Source organism: Podarcis bocagei (genome assembly GCF_964188305.1).
Source record: "Podarcis bocagei genome assembly, chromosome: 16".
In the NCBI taxonomy this organism is placed as follows: Eukaryota; Metazoa; Chordata; class Lepidosauria; order Squamata; family Lacertidae; genus Podarcis; species Podarcis bocagei.
This window is the reverse complement of record NC_138142.1, coordinates 2,921,545-2,941,435: the sequence shown is the minus strand read 5'-3', so window position 1 is coordinate 2,941,435 and position 19,891 is coordinate 2,921,545. Positions and strand designations below refer to the sequence as shown.

At 45.1% G+C, this 19,891-nt stretch overlaps 1 protein-coding gene across 3 annotated transcripts in view; it reads right to left on the bottom strand.

Moving 5' to 3' along the window:
• SCARB1 (scavenger receptor class B member 1) overlaps nucleotides 1-19,686 on the bottom strand; it is a 55,221-nt gene extending 35,535 nt beyond the window's left edge. For 2 of the 3 annotated variants that reach the window (XM_081174473.1, XM_081174475.1), the window contains exons 1-3: nucleotides 19,490-19,686; nucleotides 6,291-6,448; nucleotides 1,097-1,238 (exon numbers count right to left, since the gene is read on the bottom strand). In XM_081174473.1, coding sequence (XP_081030599.1) covers nucleotides 1,097-1,238; nucleotides 6,291-6,448; nucleotides 19,490-19,615 — 426 coding nt within the window. In that variant the 5' untranslated portion in view covers nucleotides 19,616-19,686. The remainder of the gene's footprint in view (nucleotides 1-1,096; nucleotides 1,239-6,290; nucleotides 6,449-19,489) is intronic. The other variant, XM_081174474.1, reaches the window with a different exon arrangement.
• Nucleotides 19,687-19,891: the final 205 nt, after the last annotated feature.

The following is a 19,891-nucleotide window of genomic DNA, read 5'->3' as shown; positions in this document are numbered from 1 at the left end:
TATCATGCATTGATGCTCCTAAGAAGAGCTCATGTTGTCTGGCACAGATACATCTTGCTGGCTAGTACTGGGAACTGATCCCCAGGCAAACTCTCTAATACACAAATCACCTTCTATATATGTCTCATATTTAAACACACACCGCAACAACAGCTAAACATGCCATGGAAACAGCACAATGTTAACCATCTCTACTTCAGAAGCAAGTCTTACTGAATTCAACAGGGCTTACTTCCAGGTATGGGAAGCTAGGATTACAGACTTTTGCAATTTGTATGTATATATGAGAACAGTCGATATAGATATAAAATGAACAGAAACTTATAGTCACCAATCCAGGAAATATAAAAATTAAACTAGATATTAAATCATTTGGGTATGTGGTAAAAATATGTAAAAATATGGATCTAAAATGATGTGTTTGTATTGCTTTGTTGTTTTATATGTTATACTTGGAATGTATAGAATAGTAAGTAATTTAAAATAAAGTAAATAAAATTAACTGGGAAACCTACCTCAGAAGAGGCAATTTGTCACATCTCTGTATGAGTCAGTGTTCTTGGCTCATCTCATTTCAATCAGGACACCCAGAATAGTGACTCATTCAGAGATATTACCTTTAGAGCAGATAAAGGGATGTAAGACTGGAGTGTGCCTCTGGTATTAGTTCAGGGGGAGGAAAGGTTGAGGGCAGGGAATGGGGAAAGGAGGGAAATCAATTTTAAGTATGAAATCCATGACTATCCCTTGATTTCCCTACATGTAGCTGGTGGCATTTCTGACTTTTTCCAGTGTAGGATTATCAAAATTCCTTCAGCCCTTAGTAAGCAATGAATCAATTCAACACGCTGCTCTGAATGGCCTACATACTTTCACGCATCTCTTCTCAACCATAAGCACTAGATGTCTGGGTATTTCTTTTTATTTCTTTTTTTAAAAGATAAAGATGGAAAGCCAGTATTCAGGGAATTGAAAACCTATAACCACATTGTACCCTTTCCCTTTCCTCCCACTGCATAGCATATGTTTAAACCCAGGTAAACAAAAACAATTAGAAACTAGAAATAATTATCACAGCAACTGTGAGTCCACTTACCGACACCAAGATATTTGGTATGACAACGTAGTCAGATTCTAACCCAACTGACAGCTCTGGCCGGAAGTAGAAACTCCGATACTCTAAGAAGGAGATGGTATCATTGTCATGGAAAGTTATGTTGGTTTTCTCTCTGTGCTCCCTGTAGAAGAGAGAGGCAGAAAGACGCAGGCTAAATCAGTACCTGCATTGCTTCCACCATGGAAGGCTTTCCTCCATAATAGGCTGTAGACGTTGCAGACACTCCATAGTTTTGTCATATGAAAGCTTTCTTGCAATGTCATTTTCTAGAGACAATATGCATAAAGAATTTAAGTGCTCTTCAGCAAAACAGTCTACTTACCACAACACTTCATCTTTACAACACCTGTGCTACTGACTCTCAAACTTTGGGATTGTTGAAATATATGCAACAAAAAAGTAATCAGTTTGAGTCATGCAACAAAAACTGGGTCCACTTGACGCAAAATGTAAAAGCAATGTGGACTGAAGTCGTTTCTGGGGCGCCTCTGGGAGCTTCATTACCTGCCCAGCAGATCTGCCCCTGAGGAACGGTCTAGGGCCCACTCCGCAAGGAAGCAAGGGCATGCACCTCTCCCCTCCAGACGCTTGCACAAACCATGTTCTTTGGTACGCTTGGGGGTTTGTGGGTACACTTGTCAAGTGTTTCCAAGCAGCTGAAGATGGTAGTGGTGTGTGCCTCACTTTGACCGACAGCAGCAGTGGCTGCCACTGCCCATGGAAGCAGGGGGGGCCGAATGGAGGCTTGGCAGAGGCTACTGGTGCTACGCCTGGGTTGATGGCTGGGCGTGGGTCTCCCCTCCCAGCGGCTTGGAGGTGACTGCAGGGAGGGTGCATGTGGTGATGTCACACTTACGTGGACTTTGTAACATAGCTATACAGTACTGCCCAAGTTATGGCTGACTGGGATAGAGGGGTTATCCATATTGTTTTCCTGGATTCTGAAGGGCTTGTGATATAGCTAAGAATGGGATGAAGTCATGAAAGCCTGTTTGCTTTTTGTAGGAATGATGCTTTTGGGGAGGGGGCATTTTCTGGTTTGCCTCAGGCAACAAAATGCTGTGGGCCAGCCCTGACGTTTAGGTACAATGATAATGTTCATGTATTTGTGTTTATGTATCTATTATGTTTGTGTGGAGAGGGTATGAGTATTGCAAACCACTTTGAGATCTTCTATTAGCAAACAATTAATGATAACAGCAGCAGCAGCAGCAGCTTCCTATGTTCATTTAAAAACTGAATCACTATTTATGTCAATTGAATAAAAACCCCTTTAAATCATTTTTTTTAAGTGTCTTCCAATTGGGCAACAGATTTTTTTAAAAAAACAACATGGTTTTTCAATAAAAAGTACTCATAAAAACTGTAAGCAGAGTCTTAAGAGGCGCTCCTGCTTTTTCCTCACATGGGAGGGAATGACGCTTCCAGATACAGTTGTACGTTGGATCCCAAATGCCACGAGAATCAAACATTTTGGCTCCCAAATGCCGCAAACCGGTTTACAAGCGTTCTTTGGAATTCAAACATCTGACACGGCTTACGCAGCTTCCAATTGGCTGCAGGGGCTTCCTGCCAATCAAAAGCTGTGCCTTGGTTTCCAAACGTTTTGGAAGTTGATTGGACTTCCAGAACGGATTCCGTTTGACTTCCGAGGTACGACTATACAATACTTATTTGCATCTAAAAACTGAGTGTGTTTCTTACTCCGAAACATTTTTTTCATTATTAAGATTTTATTGAAAGTTTTTTAAAGAGGTATACACATACAAAGTGTCCTCATTTGCTCACCAGTCAGGGATTAGGGGAACTGTAGCCCAAAATCTCTGGAGGGCAGACCAGGTTGGGAAAATCTGGCCCGAAGCAGAAAAAACCCAGTGAGAAACTCCGTAAGAGTCATAGAACTGTAGAGCTGGAAAGGACCATGAGGGTCATCTAGTTCTAGTCTACTCTCCTGGGATGCAGGAATCCTTTGTCCAATGCGGGGCTCGAACCCAGAATCTTGAGATTAAGAGTGTCATGTTCTGATCTCCCTGGCTTAGGAGTTACAGTGTTTTGAGACAAGAAGGCTGGATAGCACCATTATAAAAAACTTCAGTGATTATCATCATTGTTCTCACCTCTCCTCCAAGGTGGTTCTTCCCCCACCCTTCCTAGTTTATCCTCACAACCCCCCTGTGAGGGAAACTGGACTGAGACACAGTGACTGGCTGAGTGGGGATTCGAACCCTAGTCTCCTAGGTCTTTCCCCAGCCCTACAGTTTACTACACTGGTTCTTTAACACCATTTTTAATGTTATGAAGCGCTAAAAGCGCTATTTATCTGCTTTGTAAGTTGCAAGGCTTTTTTCATAACCTCCCTCGGATGTCGGCATCCATTAATCCTACCTTTTCTCACCCTGACACTTCTAAAACAATCCTAGGTGTGCTGCAGACATAGCAATGGGTGCAGATTTCTCTCACTGGCCTCCCAACACTTTCTATTTCAACAGAGGGACAGATCAACACCTCGAACAAAAGGAGTCATTGATACTGAAACAAATAAGGAGCAATCATGTAACCTTTAATAAGTGGCCCAGCATAATCCACAGGCCAAGGGTGGAGAACTAAAAGGAAAAGCCAATTATATATTTCAACCACCAACTTCACAGAGGATGATGGTGCAAGACTTCTGAAGAAGTGTTCCGTTCAGACTACAACAGATCCTCTGAAGCTTCCGACACTCTTGCACATGAGAGCCACCTGTTAGTTTTAACAGAAAAGCGTGCCAGTCGTGTGCAACCTTTTGCATGCACATGCACACTCACTGCATTGAAAGGCCAATGAGATGCTTGCAGGGGCTCCACCTGTCAGCATTGGTGGATTGACAGAGGCTTTGAACAGTGAAGAGCAATTCAGCTGGTGGGGGCTCCTGACCTCACATCATGCAGCTGACAAAGCCTGCCAAGAGCTGCCCAATAGTTCTTAAAAGGAACTGGAGCCTCCGAGAGCAAGGGAAGCTGGCAATCCCAGACGGGTGACACAAGGATGGTGGATTAGGCAGCTCAGCAGAAAACCCTGCTTGCTATGCGCCATTTAAATCCAATCTTGGGGCCGGAGCAGGAGAAGGGATAAGAGTCCCCATTCGCTTGGACTCTAATCTTGGGCAAAGGAGAAACAAAGACATTTGTGCTAAGAGGCTTTTGCTTCATTCCCTTTGCACAGAGCCACAATGCATACATTCAGCACCCGCAAGTGCACCAGGGAGCCACTATAGGCACAACGTACGCAGAGGACAAGCTTGGCATTATGCTGGCAGCTAAGCCCAGTGGGGGGGGGGAATTGTGCATGAGATGGCAACAGACCTTGCTGAGTGCTTGGCAAAAGATTTGGATAAGCTTTCAAGAAGGTCTTCCATCACTCCCTCCGCTGACCTGTTTCGGTGGCTTTAAACTCCGTTCTTGGCTTGGAAGCTCATCAGAGGAACTCCAAATTAGAGGAACTTTGAAAGCTGCCTTATACGGAAAGCCCACTGGTCTTTCTTGTTCAGCACTGTCCCCATGAACAGGCAGCGGCTCTCCAGGGTTTCAGACAAAAGCCTCTGCCAGCCCTACTGGGAGAGGGCAGGGACTGAACCTGCATCCTTATGCATGCAAGGCAGGTGCTCTGCCACTGAGCTACGGCCCTTCAATGATCCCTCCCCAATGGGAAGCAACATGTCCCAAGGAGACAGCCGGGCCACTGCTACCAACCATTAAAGGGCAGCAGGTGGGGGCACTAGGAACACTCTAGGTCTAGGAGACATATTCTGCCCACAAGAGCCAAAAGGCCTGAGTTGATTATAAATGGTCTGGGCTTTGGGGTGAGTAAGGAGGTGTGCTGGGGAACATGCGTTAGGGAAGCGCAGCAGATCAGTGGCACAGCATCTCCTTCAAAAGCAGAAGCATCTTTGGGTAGGGCTGGGAGTGCCTCTGGCTCCTGAAAACAGGTTTTTTAATTTCACTCCACTGAGCTGGTGCTGGCAGTCAGAATGCGACAGGGGTCAGACCACAAACAAAATAAATTGGAAATATTTATTTTAAAACAAAGCTCAGAGATGATTAGCATATGCAAGCTTGGCAATAAGTGAAATATAAGAATAAAGGGAATGTTTGAATTAATATATAAACGGGGTGGGGGGAATTAGACAGACTAATCATTTTTAATTGTTAAGCAGCTACAAATAAAGCATGAAAATCAGTAAAACCTGAACATCATGTTCCTAAATCTTCCACCAGTCCAAACTATTTACAAGTTTACTAAATTCCCAGCCTTTAGTAGCTGAAGCTAAAGAGTAATAAGAAAACTGGATTATAACTACCAGTCCCAGCAGCAACCCAAGGAATTGGTTTCTGTGGACTAAGGGGCAAAGGTCAGAAAGGTGATCCAGAATGGCCCAAACAGGCAGTAAGTTCAGGCCGAGACTGAGGGGCAGCTGCTTTTTGATCTGGCACCTCCAAATAGACCTGTTTTCTCGTCTGCTCTTATCTCTCTCACACACAGACCCTTTTTCTCACTTAAACAATTCTGTTATGGTAAATTATGTCAGGGGCAAGCTCCTATAAAATGAGCTTTATTTTTTTCTTAGTTGTTTTTGGGGAGGGACCTAGTCTCAAGCTTAAGCAGAGTGAAAGGAGTTTCATGAAGGTTACTCAGAGCTGCCAACAAATCTTGTATCTTTTTCACTCTGGCACACAATCTCAGCTGAACTAAAGCCTCTCCAAGCCTCCCAATTTCTCATATTCCAGTAGACAAGAGACACTTCTACCCTAAAAGCAGACATTCAGGCTGGCTTAAACAATGGACCAGAGTTTTCTTGACCAGCCTGCTTTGCATTCTTTAGTTTCTGGGGGTGTCACCTTAACCATGCATGCAGGTTTCGTTGCTCATCAGGGAATGTGATGAGCAGGCTAAAAAAAGCTTCTTCACCACCAGTTAGATAAACATCACGTGTGGTAAACTTTTGCTCCTCCAGATGTTGCTCAATCACAACTCCCATCAACCCAGCAAAGATGGCTAATGCCCAGGGATGATGAGAGTTGTAGTTCAGCAAGATGTGGTGGGCCAAAGGTTCCTCATGCCCAACATACAGGATAATTGACAAGAAAAAAAATTAAGATTGTCACATGGGATGAAACAGACAGAAATAAGCTCAAACCTGTATACATAAGGGCCACGCTGGGTCACTACCGGCTTTCCTCCTTGAAGAACTTCCTTTGGATTCAGCACCTCAAACAAATAGACTGAAAAGAAAAATGGAACCGGGAGGTCTTTCCACAAGTTGAATGCCATGCCACTGGGATCAAGGCGCACATTCTGTAATGACAAACATGTGCTCCATCAGAGGTTGTTGTTGTTTATTATTCCCCCTTCTCCCTAAGGTGGGTTGCAACCATTTAAAATTAATTTTAGAATGAATGATTTTAGAATGTTATTTATGCTGTACTTTTGTACTGTTTTATTGAGGTTAGCCACCCTGAGCCCGGCTTCGGCTGGGGAGGGCGGGATATAAATAAAATTTATTATTATTATTAATTATTAATTATTGTTAATTATTATTATTATTATTATTATTATTATTATTATTATTATTATTATTAGACAACATTAAAACCAAATTTTAAAACCTTACAATTACAAAAAAAAATACAAACATGAAAAACAACATTTAGTAAAGATAAAAAGTAGTAATAAAAAGAAACAAAAATTCATATGGCTGGGAAAAAAGCCCTAAGTGTGTGTATCTTATGCGCCACATAGCCAATATAGCGTTTAACCAAAAAGTAGCAGAGAATTAGGCAGATATGCCAGTTTCTGTAAAATGAGGGCAATTGAGTAATAAAGAAAGGGGGGGATATTAAAACAAAGGAGGACAAAAGGGAAGTAAAAGAGAATACAGTTGTTTATTTCTCCTGGAACACATCAGCAGAGCATGTGTTGCGTCATATTTACATTCTTTGGCACATATTCTGGGAATTTTTGAGCTAGCATCTGATCTAATCTCAAAAATAAGAGGAATGCACTGCCCAAGTTTTGTACCCTTGAGATGAGGAAAGCCACAACTCGAAATTCTGTAATTAATGAGTAACTTTGTCTCTGAACCCTGAAGGGCCAGTCCCCCACCCTCCACCCCCGGGAGCTGGTGTTTAGGCCCTGTGTCCAACTCAGGCCAGGCTGCTTGGAACCAGCTGTGAGGAACCAGTGGCCATCCAGATATTGGGCAGCATGACCAGTGTCCAGCAACATGTTCCCTATCCCTGAACAAAATTACATCGCTCGCTTATCAGTTTAGTTAGAGTGTATTTAAACCAATGTTTGAACAATTCTGCAAATGCAGGATCCTTTGCTGGAGAGCCATTTGGCACCATCTGCCTGCCTAGCTCAGGCCTTGGCCTGCTGCAAGAAATGTCATGGTGAGGGAGCAAGGAACCATGCTAGAAGAGAGAACAAATGCCTAAGGACATAAGACAAGCCCTTCTGGCTCGGGCCAAAACATCCTGGTCTCACAGCTGCCACCCAGGTGCCTCTGGGAAGTCCAAACAAACAACCTGCGTGCGACTCCCCCCACTTGTGATCATTCCCAGCAAAGAAGAAACAGAGCTACAAGGGGAATACAGAAACCCTAAGTTACCGAATCACTAACAATATCCATATATAATTTTATTTATACGTTTTTTGTTTTTTTAAAAAAATTAGGGTCTAATTCACATCAGTTATCCTAGTGCCTTTGTACTAAATGGCTAGAAAACTTTTTCACTGGGAGAAAAAGTTTACTTCTAAGCAAGTGGGATAAAAGATTGCCTGTTTCATTCTCCTTATTTCTCTGCAAGTAAGGCCTGCTCTGCAGTATGCATTTAAAGCAGTAATATACCCCTTTTAAAAACAGCCATGGGAACTGGGAACTGTCATCTGTTAAGGGTGCAGAGAGTTTTTAGGACATCCCCTACTCCTCCCCCCACCCCCAGCTACAACCACCTCCACAGAACACTTCTGACTCCCAACGGTGCCAATCACAAGACGTTTTCTGGCATATGTGCCATAATAGCACATGATGTTCTGTCAGGGTTCATAACTAGCCAGTGCAGGGGATTGAACAAACAGCCTATTGAAAATGGACATGTTACGAGTCCTGAGATGCTACTGCGGGTTTTCTCCACACCAGATTAAATCCTCAGCTTCAAACAAAGTTCTGCTTTAAAGCGTGTTTTCTACGATGTAACACAAGTTGCAAGAACCACTTGAGGCAGAAGCCTGATCTTTTGAGATGCGAGAAGAACTCTGAGAACTCACTATATATGCTCCAGTTAGAACAGAAATTGTTTGTAGTGCCGTCAAAATGAGGTTTCTTGAGAGTGTGACAGCTCAGAGCGAGCTTGGAGAGGCAGCTGGTTCCCTTTAGAGTCAGTCATTTGGTTATCAGAAGAAGGAGGAGAAGAAGAAGAAGAGGAGGAGGAGGAGTTTGGATTTGATATCCCGCCTTTCACTCCCTTTAAGGAGTCTCAAAGCGGCTAACATTCTCCTTTCCCTTCCTCTCCCACAACAAACACTCTGTGAGGTGAGTGGGGCTGAGAGACTTCAGAGAAGTGTGACTGGCCCAAGATCACCCAGTAGCTGCAGGTGGAGGAGCGGGGAAGCGAACCCAGTTCCCCAGATTACGAGTCTTATTGCTCTTAACCACTGCACCACACTGGCTCAGAAGATACTCGGATAATTGATCAATCAAAAGCCACAGCAGGAATCAAAGCAGTTTAAGAATTGGGCCCAGCGACTGAGTGGGCAGGGAGCCAGAGAGAATGCAGTAGTAAGAGTTGGTATAACATAGAGACCAAAGGGACTGAGCTACAAATTATGAATTCCCCAACTTGAAATTTGTCTGCTATGAACTCATTAGGCAGCCCCAGGAAAGCCACTCTCTTAAATTGGTTCTATCTGCAATAGGTTTTAATCTGAGTCATCCCAATGGATGCAGAGCGTGATGTTGCCTTGGACATTTTAATCACAAAGGCAGTGCGTGTCTTCCATCAAGATATCATTTAAACTTGCGAAAGATTTTATTAGAGGGAACAAATGTAATATACAAGTGTGATGTTGGGAAAGTATTAACAAAGCTTCAGAAACCAAGGATTACAAAAACGATTTGGTCCTCAGGAAAAGTAATTGTATAAGCTGCCACTTCACGGTTAGGTAACCTAACCAAGCACCTTTTATAAGACTGCTGCGCATTTGACTAATAGCAAAAAAAGGGGGGGGACTGAACCAACATAGCCGAAGAGGTGCACACTCTTGACCACGGTGATAAACTCCAATCTCATTTGGATTTTATTTGGAACGGTGCTGTATTGTTAAAACAAATGTTTACAAGATACAACATGCTTTTTACGAGACATTCTATTTATTTCTGCAGTAACATCCAACCGTTTTAGGAACTCCTCTCTGGATTTGTAAACAGTTTACTCCTTGGTCTTTTTTTGCTACTGAAGAGGTCTCACAAGGCAGCGGGTACAGATTTTTCCTCAGGATTTACTCCCAAAGCCTTTCTCACGAATGAGCATAGCTGCAAAGTAGTGGAGGTTTAGGATCACAGTTTTTCTTCTGCTAGATGGTTTACCTTCCCAGGTTGATGAGCCCCATCTGCCCCTCACTTCCCTCTACAGTATGTGCAGAAACCACCTTCTTGATCATTGGACCCACTATTAGTCTTGTCCACTCCATCCGCCGGGGCCTGTCTTCACATGCAGGGGGTTGTCCCTAACTCAGTGAGGGTTTGAGACCCATCAGCTATCTTCCCCTGGTTTAGCCAGCCATTGAAAGCTGTTTCTTGGGGTGTGGCTACTGTTGCACGCTGACAGCTTCTAGGAGCCACAGGTGAGAGCTGAGTGCAGGGTGGGGACCAAAGGTGGACAGACTACCCCAGAAGGAGCATGGCATGTCCCCCACCAGAGGTACTACGCCTCCCCCAAGACACACCGGTGACCATGTAGTTGGTCCTTTTAACAGGCATTGTGTTACTGTTGCTCTTTGGTTTCTTGCCTCTCATAGTTGTGATGCATATGATGTTTTAATACAGGGTTAGATACATGCAGAAGGTGCCAGGCTCAGTCCCGAGGCAGAGCAGAGAAAGGCCCCGTTGGAACCCCGGCAGAGTTGCTGTTGCCAGTAAGACCAGTGGACAATGATAAGCTAGAGGGACTCATGGTCTGACTGGGAATAAGGCAGCTTCCTATGTTCTTGGGGTCCTCCAAATATTGTTGGACTCCAGCTGCCATTAGCCCCAGCCAGCAGGCCCAATGGTGAGGTATCATGGGCAAGCGTTCAAAATTAGCTAGGTGCCAGGTGCATTTTGCACCTTGCTTTTGACCACTTGTGAGCAAGTGAAGATGCCTGGGCCCCAGGATGGCACCTGACATTTCCACCATCTGGGGATCATTGGATCGGGACTGTTTGCACACACCAATACCCCATCCTGTAGAAGAGGTCACCATCAAGAAAAAGAGGTCAGAATAGGCCAATATATATGTGGCTGTCCCTGGATCAAGTGACTTTCCTTCTCTAAGTTTTCAAAGTTCTCAGCCTGGCTCAAGGTTGTCATATGAACTAGCCAGATGTTTAACTGAGAATCAATCAGAGACAGTCCATCATTTGAAAAATAAGACTTTTTAGAGCCATCTTGCCCCCCAAAGGCAACTAGACTTTCCGTTTTGGTGACTGTAGCCTTGGTTTAAGGAGCCCTTTGGTGCCTAGCTTATATATTTGAGTTTCTAACACAGATCATGGGAGCTGTAGTCCAACTGTGTCCGAAAAGCCACAGGTCCCCTTTCTAAATGGAGGATGTGTTATTATTTCCCAAGCGTAGATGCAAAAGTGGCTTGAATGCAAGGCAAGGAATGTCTACTGCTAAGTGGAGAGAGACTCTGGCAGGCAGAACAAGAGAGAGGGTTTCCTGCCAGGAGACAGGCAAGCACCACCCGCACAAGGCCATTCTTGGATTCCTGGAATATTTGGTTGTGCTTAAATAGACCACAACTGAAAATATTTGATCAGCCATAGTCATGTGGTCACTGGGATAGCTCAGCAGTGCCTTCCAACGCTACAATTCTATGTTTCTGTGTCCCCAAATTCCCTTCTTCACAGGAATGTTTTTCTCAAGTTGACCAAATTCATTTAGGCTTAATCCCTTTGCTCATTCTACAGCCTCAGCAGATAAGATCCAGATAAGAGAAGGCAGGAAAGGGCGGAGGGAGGGGGAAGCCAACCCCCCCTTCCCTTACTTTTAGGAGTATTTTGCAATGAGGCTCCTATTTGTGCATTAGAGCAGGAAGTGTTTCTGCTGATCTGATGCTTATGTAAGACAATGTCAGCTGCTCAAGCCCAAGCCTCCTGCCATAACACGAGACTTCTGACCACAGCTGGACCCGTGGTCTAATGCACCACCTGCCTGAGTCTTCCAGCTTCCCCTATCATTGCACCTCCATTTTTCAGATGTCCCTTAGGCAGTTGCAAAATACTTTTTCCTAAAAGTCCCGCCCCCCTACTGTATTTATTTAGGGCTTGACTAAGGCAGTTCCTGTTTATTTCCTGAAAAGCAGAGGTAAAGGATAGGGTTGCCAAAAATTGGGCTATAGTTATATTAAACCTACAGCTTATTCCTTCCACAAACACCATTGCCTCATGTGGTTTTCCAAAGGCTGAAGGACTGTTCAACTGAAGTCCCCCTTGCAGATTACGGTTGCGCTGGTGGGGGCTGATGGGAGCTGGCGCCCAGGCACCTCTGAAGGGCCACAGCTTCCTCATGCCTGGCTTAGGCCCTGGAGTTGGAGTTTCCTTTAATCACAGCTGCCAAACCTCTTTTCTTGGGAAACTATTGTGGCCATATTTAAAACAGTAAATTGTCTAACTTTGTAAACCACTCAGTGCAAGTGTGTATGGTCTCTCCTCTCTTTATAGGAACTGGATACATTTATTATTCTGTACCAAACAATGTAGAAAATCATTATAGCATAAGCTCTTTTTGGAAATAGAAGTAAGAAATGTCATCATAAAGTTGCAGTCTTATAACTTATGTACATTTACCTGGGAGTATTACATTCCACTCAAAAATTCAGTGGGACTTCTTCTCAGTAAAGATGCATTGTATTGCCTGCTGCAATATGTACACGTACTCATATGCCAAGGAATTGTGGCCCTGCAGAGATGGTTGTGTTCCAGCTCACATCAGCCCTAAGGTAACACAGCCAGTGATGGGAGCTGCAGTCCAGCAGCCCCCCCCCTCCAGAGATCACGCCTGCTTGTGGCGGAGTCAGGGGTCCATAAAACACAAGAACAGCTTGTGACATTCCAAGGCAAAGCTCAAGTGTATACTAGATAAGATGAGTGGCTCCATTCACAGCAGCTGGAACTGCTACCAACAATTTAATACAGCTCTGCTTTATAGAATTGTAGCATTGCAAAGGACCCCAAGGGTCGTCTAGTCCAATCGCCTGCAATGCAGGAATCTCAGCTAAAGCTAAAGTGTTGGTGCTGACCTTTAAAGCCCTAAACGACCTCGGTCCTGTATACCTGAAGGAGCGTCTCCACCCCCATCGTTCAGCCCGGACACTGAGATCCAGCGCCGAGGGCCTTCTGGCGGTTCCCTCATTGCGAGAAGTGAGGCTACAGGGAACCAGGCAGAGGGCCTTCTCGGTAGTGGCACCCGCCCTGTGGAACGCCCTCCCATCAGATGTCAAAGAGATAAATAATTACCTGACATTCAGAAGACATCTTAAGGCAGCCCTGTTCAGGGAAGTTTTTAATATGTAACGCTGTACTGTTTTTAACACTGATTGGGAGCCGCCCAGAGTGGCTGGGGAAACTCAGCCAGATGGGCGGGGTATAAATAAATAAATTATTATTATTATTATTATTATTATTATTATTATTATTATTATTAAGCATCCATGACAGATGGCCATGCAACCTCTGCTTTAAAACTTCCCTTGAAGGAGAGTCCACAACCTCCCGAACAGCTCTTACTGTCAGAAAATTCTTCCTGATGTTTAGTTGGAGTCTTCTTTCTTGTAAGTTGAAGCCTTTGGTTCAAGTCCTACCCTCCAGAGCAGGAGAAAACAAGCTTGCTCCATCTTCCAACTAGCAACCCTTAAAATATTTGAAGATGGCTATCATGTCTCCTCTTAGTCTCCTCTTTTCCAGCCTAAACACACCCAGCTTCTTCAACCGTTCAAGGCTTGGTTTCCAGACCCTTGATCATCTCGCTTGCCCTCCTCTGCACACATTCCAGCTTATCAATATCCTTCTTAAATTGTGGTGCCCAGAATTGTACACAATATTCCTTCCAGGTGTGGCATCACCAAGGCGGAACAGAGTGCTACTGTAGCTTCCCTTGATCTGGACACTAGACTTCTGCTGATGCAGCCTAGAATAGCATTAACTTTTTTTTGCTGCTGCATCTCATGTGTGACTGTGTGTGGTTGTGTGGAGTTTTCAAAATATATATATATACAAAAGAAAAAGAAACACAACCTTTAAATATCTTCCCAAAATAAGATGGGCATAAGGTCTAGAATAAATCACTATACTGGCACTTTGGCACAAAGAGGAAGAGAAAATAAGTAAAAGGACAAATTGCATTTATAGTGAAGACAAAAAAAATAATGTAATCCAATCTCTGTTCTACGTAGCTAATGCATAATTGGCATATGAAATAAAGTTACACTATATAGCTTGAATGTTTGCAGCTTCTCTTTCCCTTGTAATAGTTGTACATGGGAGTAACTTTCTCCAATATTCCAAAGATTTTTATCTCTGTGTATACTTTATTGGAAGCCGCCCAGAGTGGCTGGGGCAAGCCAGTCAGATGGGAAGGGTACAAGAAATATATTATTCTTACTATAAAATGAAATAACAACAACAACTTTACCAAAAAGAAATACAAGGTCACTCCCATCGAAGGTGGAAGTATGTGCCTTTAACAGGAAACAAGGTTACAAGCAGGTATAATATCTACCAGCTGTGCCTAAGTTCTGTATCAGTGGTGCAATATTTTCATTGACATTTCACAAATACCTGGTGACACAGATTTAAATCAGTTTTTTATCCACTCATTCAGACAGACTTCGCTGCTGCTATATTCAAGCCATCTTCCCAGATTTTCTTTGGGCCCAAAGAGGAACCTGTTTGACATGGCTTTGCCATGCTAATTTAACATTTTTGAGGGTGGTGCAGGAAGTAGCCTGATCTCAGGTGAATCCTACATTAATTGAAGGGGTCTCACGGTGTGAGAAAGAAATTCTGAGGGACAGAGGGAGGGACAGGAAGCTGAGGAAGAGAATCAGTTGGACTAGATGACCCTTGGGGTCCCTTCCAACTCTACAATTCTATGATTCTATGATACCTTCAGAACTTTGAATGCGCTTAAATAGCTAAGGTTGAGGGATTTTACAGACTATACATGATCTGCACACAGGAAAGTAAGGGGGGGTGAGCATTTTCCCTGCCAGAGGCAGTTCCCTGGCAAGCTCTGGTCAGCCCGGCTGCATTAGGAATGTAATAGATAGGCACTTTCTACCTTTCTACATTGGCTTCCAGTACATTTCCGAGCACAATTCAAAGTGTTGGTATTGACCTTTAAAGCCCTAAACGGACTCGGCCCAGTATACCTGAAGGAGCGTCTCCACCCCCATCGTTCTGCCCGGACGCTGAGGTCCAGCGCCGAGGGCCTTCTGGTGGTTCCTTCACTGTGAGAAGCAAAGCTACAGGGAACCAGGCGGAGGGCCTTCTCGGTAGTGGCGCCCTCCCTGTGGAACGCCCTCCCACCAGATGTCACAGAGAAAAACAACTACCTGACATTCAGAAGGCATCTGAAGGCAGCCCTGTTTAGGGAAGTTTTTAATGTGTGACATTTTAGTGTATTTTTTGTCTTTGTTGGAAGCTGCCCAGAGTGGCTGGGGAAACCCAACCAGGTGGGCGGGGTACAAATAATAATTTGTTATTATTATTATATTATTATTATTACATTACCTTAGACTTGCAAAAAGCATTTCTTCACCTCACATGGAACCTAAAATCACTACAAAACTATCATTTCCTAAAAATGAGTAATCAAACAAAAATAAAACTGAAAGGAATCTTGTTGAAGCTTACTCGGGAGTAAATTTACATGTCAAAACTCCTTGCACAGAACCAAGGGGGTTGGGTTTTTTCCTCAAAGAGGGGGAAAAAATTTAAAAAAGGAAACACCAGAGGGTCTTGGCTGATCTTATGGAAATGCAGTCTTTTAATGATCCTGTGACCAAATAATCCAATTCAAAACCTGACCAAATAGACAATTGCTGCACACAGAAGTTCTACTTTTGACAAACAATTTGTTTTTAGTGGAAGAGATACTCATTTTCCCTTTGTTCATACAGTAATAATACTTCTTAGGATTCCTTTGTATTCAAATGATATTGTGCCTACTTTTATGTCCTTTACGAATAAATCTTTCAGGGGGGGGGGTGCTTGTATGCATGCATGTGTATGTACACAAACATGTATGGGGGGGTGGAGTGCCAAACTGGGTCTAGGTGGCAGGAAGCCCAGTTTCAGCCCTGCTCCCGATTCCCTTCCAGAGCTGCAATCTCCAGATTGGTTTAACACTCAATCCCTTTTCCCAGGGAACTCTGGGAACCGTAGCTCTGTGGTGGAATAGAGTCTCCTAACACTCACAGCCCCCTTTAAAAACTGCAGGTCCCAGGACTTTTGGAGGAAGCCATGACTGTTTAGTGTGGTGTGATGATGCTTCAAATATATACTGAAGACGAGTCTGTGGTAAAACAAACTTTGGCATTGACTCTTCATACATATATAAAAATAAAAGTTCCAAGAGGACAGGGGAGTGTTCAATCTACCTCAGAAATATTTTTCACGATTTCTCCCCTTCCCAAACAACACTGGACAACACAAGTGTCTTTATGGAAACTTCCCCAATGCTCTTCTTCTCTTTTGTTACACACAGTCATTGCGCATTGCAACTACATAACATCTTCGGAGGGTATCGTTCAGGTCAACAACTAGTCCCCATCTGCCCTTAAACCTCTTGTAATTCTCAAGAGTAGGAGGAAGAATTGTCAGCTGACACCAGACAAGACTAAACAGTGTCCTGGAGTGCCTTGTATGTGGGTTTTCTGACACAGCAATTTAATTCTTACAGTTCTGCTATGCAAGTTTGTTGGACCAACAACTGAAAAACGCCCAGACAGAACACTTCCTGTTCCCAGAAAATGGAGGCAGCAGTAGAAAGAACAGAAGCATGACCTCATTTTTTCAAATCTATCTTCAGCGCTATTTCTGCAAATGAGGACCCCAATTCTGCAGCAGAAAGTCAAGATTATGAAAGTTTTGGATAATCATGTTTTTCCTAAGAGTTACTGCTTCCTGCTTCTTCCTGAATTAGCCAATGAGGGGTCATGAACGCTTTTGCAGAGTGGATAGATTTCCTTTGAGCAGATATTAACATGAGGGAGGCGTGAACAGAAGCTTAGTGAGAGGATGCTCCCAAAGGAGGAAACTTGCCCTCTGACCTGCATCAGATCCCCATGCTAGCCCGCCCTCCCTCACAGCACACTTGAAATCACAGCATTTGCTGCTTACCAGCTGAGGACCCCATGGGGATTTGAGGGCTGGTGCATTGTGCTTTGCCTCTCTCTGCCTTGGCCCCAAATCGCAAATGCACACACACACAAACTCCCACTTTCAATCTATCAAACAGGAATAAATTACAACAGCCCTGCAAAGCACCTTATGATATGCATTTTTGGCAGTCTGGATACTCTAATCAACAGCACAATACAAGTAGCAAAAATATTATAATTATCTAGCAAACAGGACATTCAAACTCACTATTAGTCATTCATACACAGGAGAACAATTGTATCATAGTCAGCAAGTATATGCTTTGTGCAGGGGCCTTTAAAAAGCAAATATACGAACACACATTCAACTGGCATACAACCCAATTAGTTTGCAACATTCTGCACCAGATGAGATGCTCATTATAAATCTTCCTCCAGCATTTTGCTTCAACCCAATTTCTGGTAAAGGAATAAAGAGACACACACATGCACACATAGTCTCTTTTTCACCTGGGCTGAACTGTGCTCTAGGTAAGGAACCTTTTCCACATCCCCTCTACTTGTTCAGATTTGCATCACCTTATTTTATCCTATTAATTTCAATGGTAGGTGATGTTCCTAGCCTGATGCTCATTTGCATCCATGATTTATTGCCCAAGCTGCATGCACAGAGCAGAAATCACACAGACCCACAATGCTACAGGGTGTGCCTTTCCCCCACAGTTAAAGGAACAATTACATGAGGTATGTGCCAGATATCCAGAGTGAAAAGGAACTGTCTATTCTATTTGGACGAGCTGTTGAGTATAGTTGAGTGGATAGCCCATAGCAGGTGGACCCCACAAGCCAGCCTCATTACCAAGGACATCACAGCTCAGTGGCAGAGCATCTCCCTGGCATCTCCAGGCAAGGGAAGAAAACTCCTGCCTGAAACCTTGGAGAATAACCATCAGTCTGTGAAGGCAATGCTGAGCCAAATCCTGCCCTCATCACACATCCCAAACAGAAATAAGCACCAGAACTTCTTAGATCTTGGAGAAAGGGTTTTAAGAGGAAGGCTTCATAAGCAGTTCACTTCAAAGGCTATATTGCAAATACAGCTGAACTAGAGGTTATGCAAAATGTGCAGTTGAATAATTACATGCTTAAAAAGATAATACTACTAGGTGCCAAGGGGAATCAGTTTGCACTGGGCCTGGAGCACATGAGGAAATGAGCTCAATTCCTTCCCTCCTGTGATGGATCTGGGGGAAATTTCCCCTATTGAGGGCACTCTTTTTAAAACAGTTCTCTCAGATTAAGTGTCATGGACTAGCTGGATGCAGAGGAATGGTGGGAGGCACCAGCTGGGGAATGTCCAAGAGAAGAAGGCTCAGAGCCAAAGAATGGTGGTGGGGTGACAATAAGTGGTCAGAGGGAGAAGAGAGAGCAGACTGGGAGCAGGAGGTGTCGGAAGCTGAAGAGGCAGCAGGGCTTAGTGAGCAGGGGGAGTCTGTGGCAGAGAGAAGTCCAGCTGAAGCAGGAGAGGAGTGTGGCCCAGAGGCAGAGATGAGATAGGCTGGTGAAGAAGCAAGGGGGTCTCCCCCTCCTGCTGTGACCAGCTCCCCTCCTCCCATTTGTCTCTCGGAACCAGAAGAGGTATGAAGAGGGATTGCTTGGGAAGGACCCAGGAAAGGAGATGATTTAGGTAGCTGTGGGAAGACAGGGACCTTCAGTCTCCACAACTGCCTCATGGGGCAAGACCTATCAGATTTGCTGTGCTCATTACACCTGGCATTCCTCAGCAGACCTTGTTTCTTCTAATAAAGAGTTAACTTCACTTACTCTGTGATTTATTGCTGGCTCGCTCCTGACAGAAAGAGATATGCTTGGTCTGCTTATAGAGTTCACCACACCTCCTGAGCTGTGATCCGAACAGAAATCTCCCCCCCAGACACAAACACCAAACATACTCCATTTTGCCTTTGTGGGGAGGAGGCAGTCATTAGGAGCATTTCAAATAAACATTTTAAAATTCATTGTTGCAATCAGCCTTAACACACATGCATAGTCACTAACGTGCATTTAGGATAATTAACTATGCTGTCCCAATTTCCATTCAAATGCACAGGATGTATAAGATGGGGACAATCAACAGCATTCTTCCCAGGACAGGTAAACAAGCTCCCTCAGGTGCATGGTGGTCAGGCTCTCTTCCCTCTGCAGCCCCAACCCAGGCCAACTGGGAACTCTAGTTTGAAGGCAGAAGGAGCAAAAAAAACATAAAAGCTGCCTTATACTGAATTGGACCATATGGTCGTAGCAGCAGGAGAGTAGCTGGGTCAACTTCAAAGCAGGGAAAACTTTTGCTATGATCTTCCTGCTGTGCTCCTGCTCCCCCCTGAAGGAGAGGCCAGGCGCTGGACCATCCCTGGAGGATGCTGGACCCACCAAGCACGGATTTGCAACAGCTGGCAAGTCCAGACTTTCCAGACTTCTGGAAAGGGGAAATTGTTAGTTTGATGTGAATGGTTTTAGGACTAGGGGGAGGTTGTCTTCCCCCCCAGAGCGCCAAGTAAGATGTCGAGTCGCATTTTTAAAAAGCACCTCCAAGGAGACCCCCCCCCCGCCTCGAGGGGACCAGGTGCCCCTTCTGTCGGCGCGTCGGGAGCCAACGCGGCAGAGAGCGCGCCGCGCGCCCCCGGCTGGGCCAGCCCGGCGCCCCGCGGGAGCGCGCCGTGCCCGCCTCGCCCCCTCCCCCCCGCGCCCCTACCTTGACCACCTGCTCCTCCATGATGGCCGGCAGCGAGACCACCAGGAAGACCCCGGCGCCCAGGCAGAGCAGGCCGGCGATGGCCAGCCCCACGGCCGCGCGGAAGGCGGAGCAGCAGCGCGCCATGGCGAGCGCAGAAGGAGCCGGCCAGAAAGTGCCTCCGGGGGACCCGCCGCCAGCTGCTCTCCGGCGCCCGAGAAGACGCCGCGGCCGCCGCGCTCGCCCCCATTTACGCTCCCGGATTGAGGCCGGGCCCTCCCCGCGGGACCGCCCCGTCGCGCCCAGAAAGGCCGGCCGGGGGAGGCGCCGACGCGATCTCGCGGGCGGGCGGGCGAGCTGCCTGGGGGACGCGCTTACTCGCGAGGAAACGTGCTGCGCGCACTTTCCGGCGAGTATCGTGCG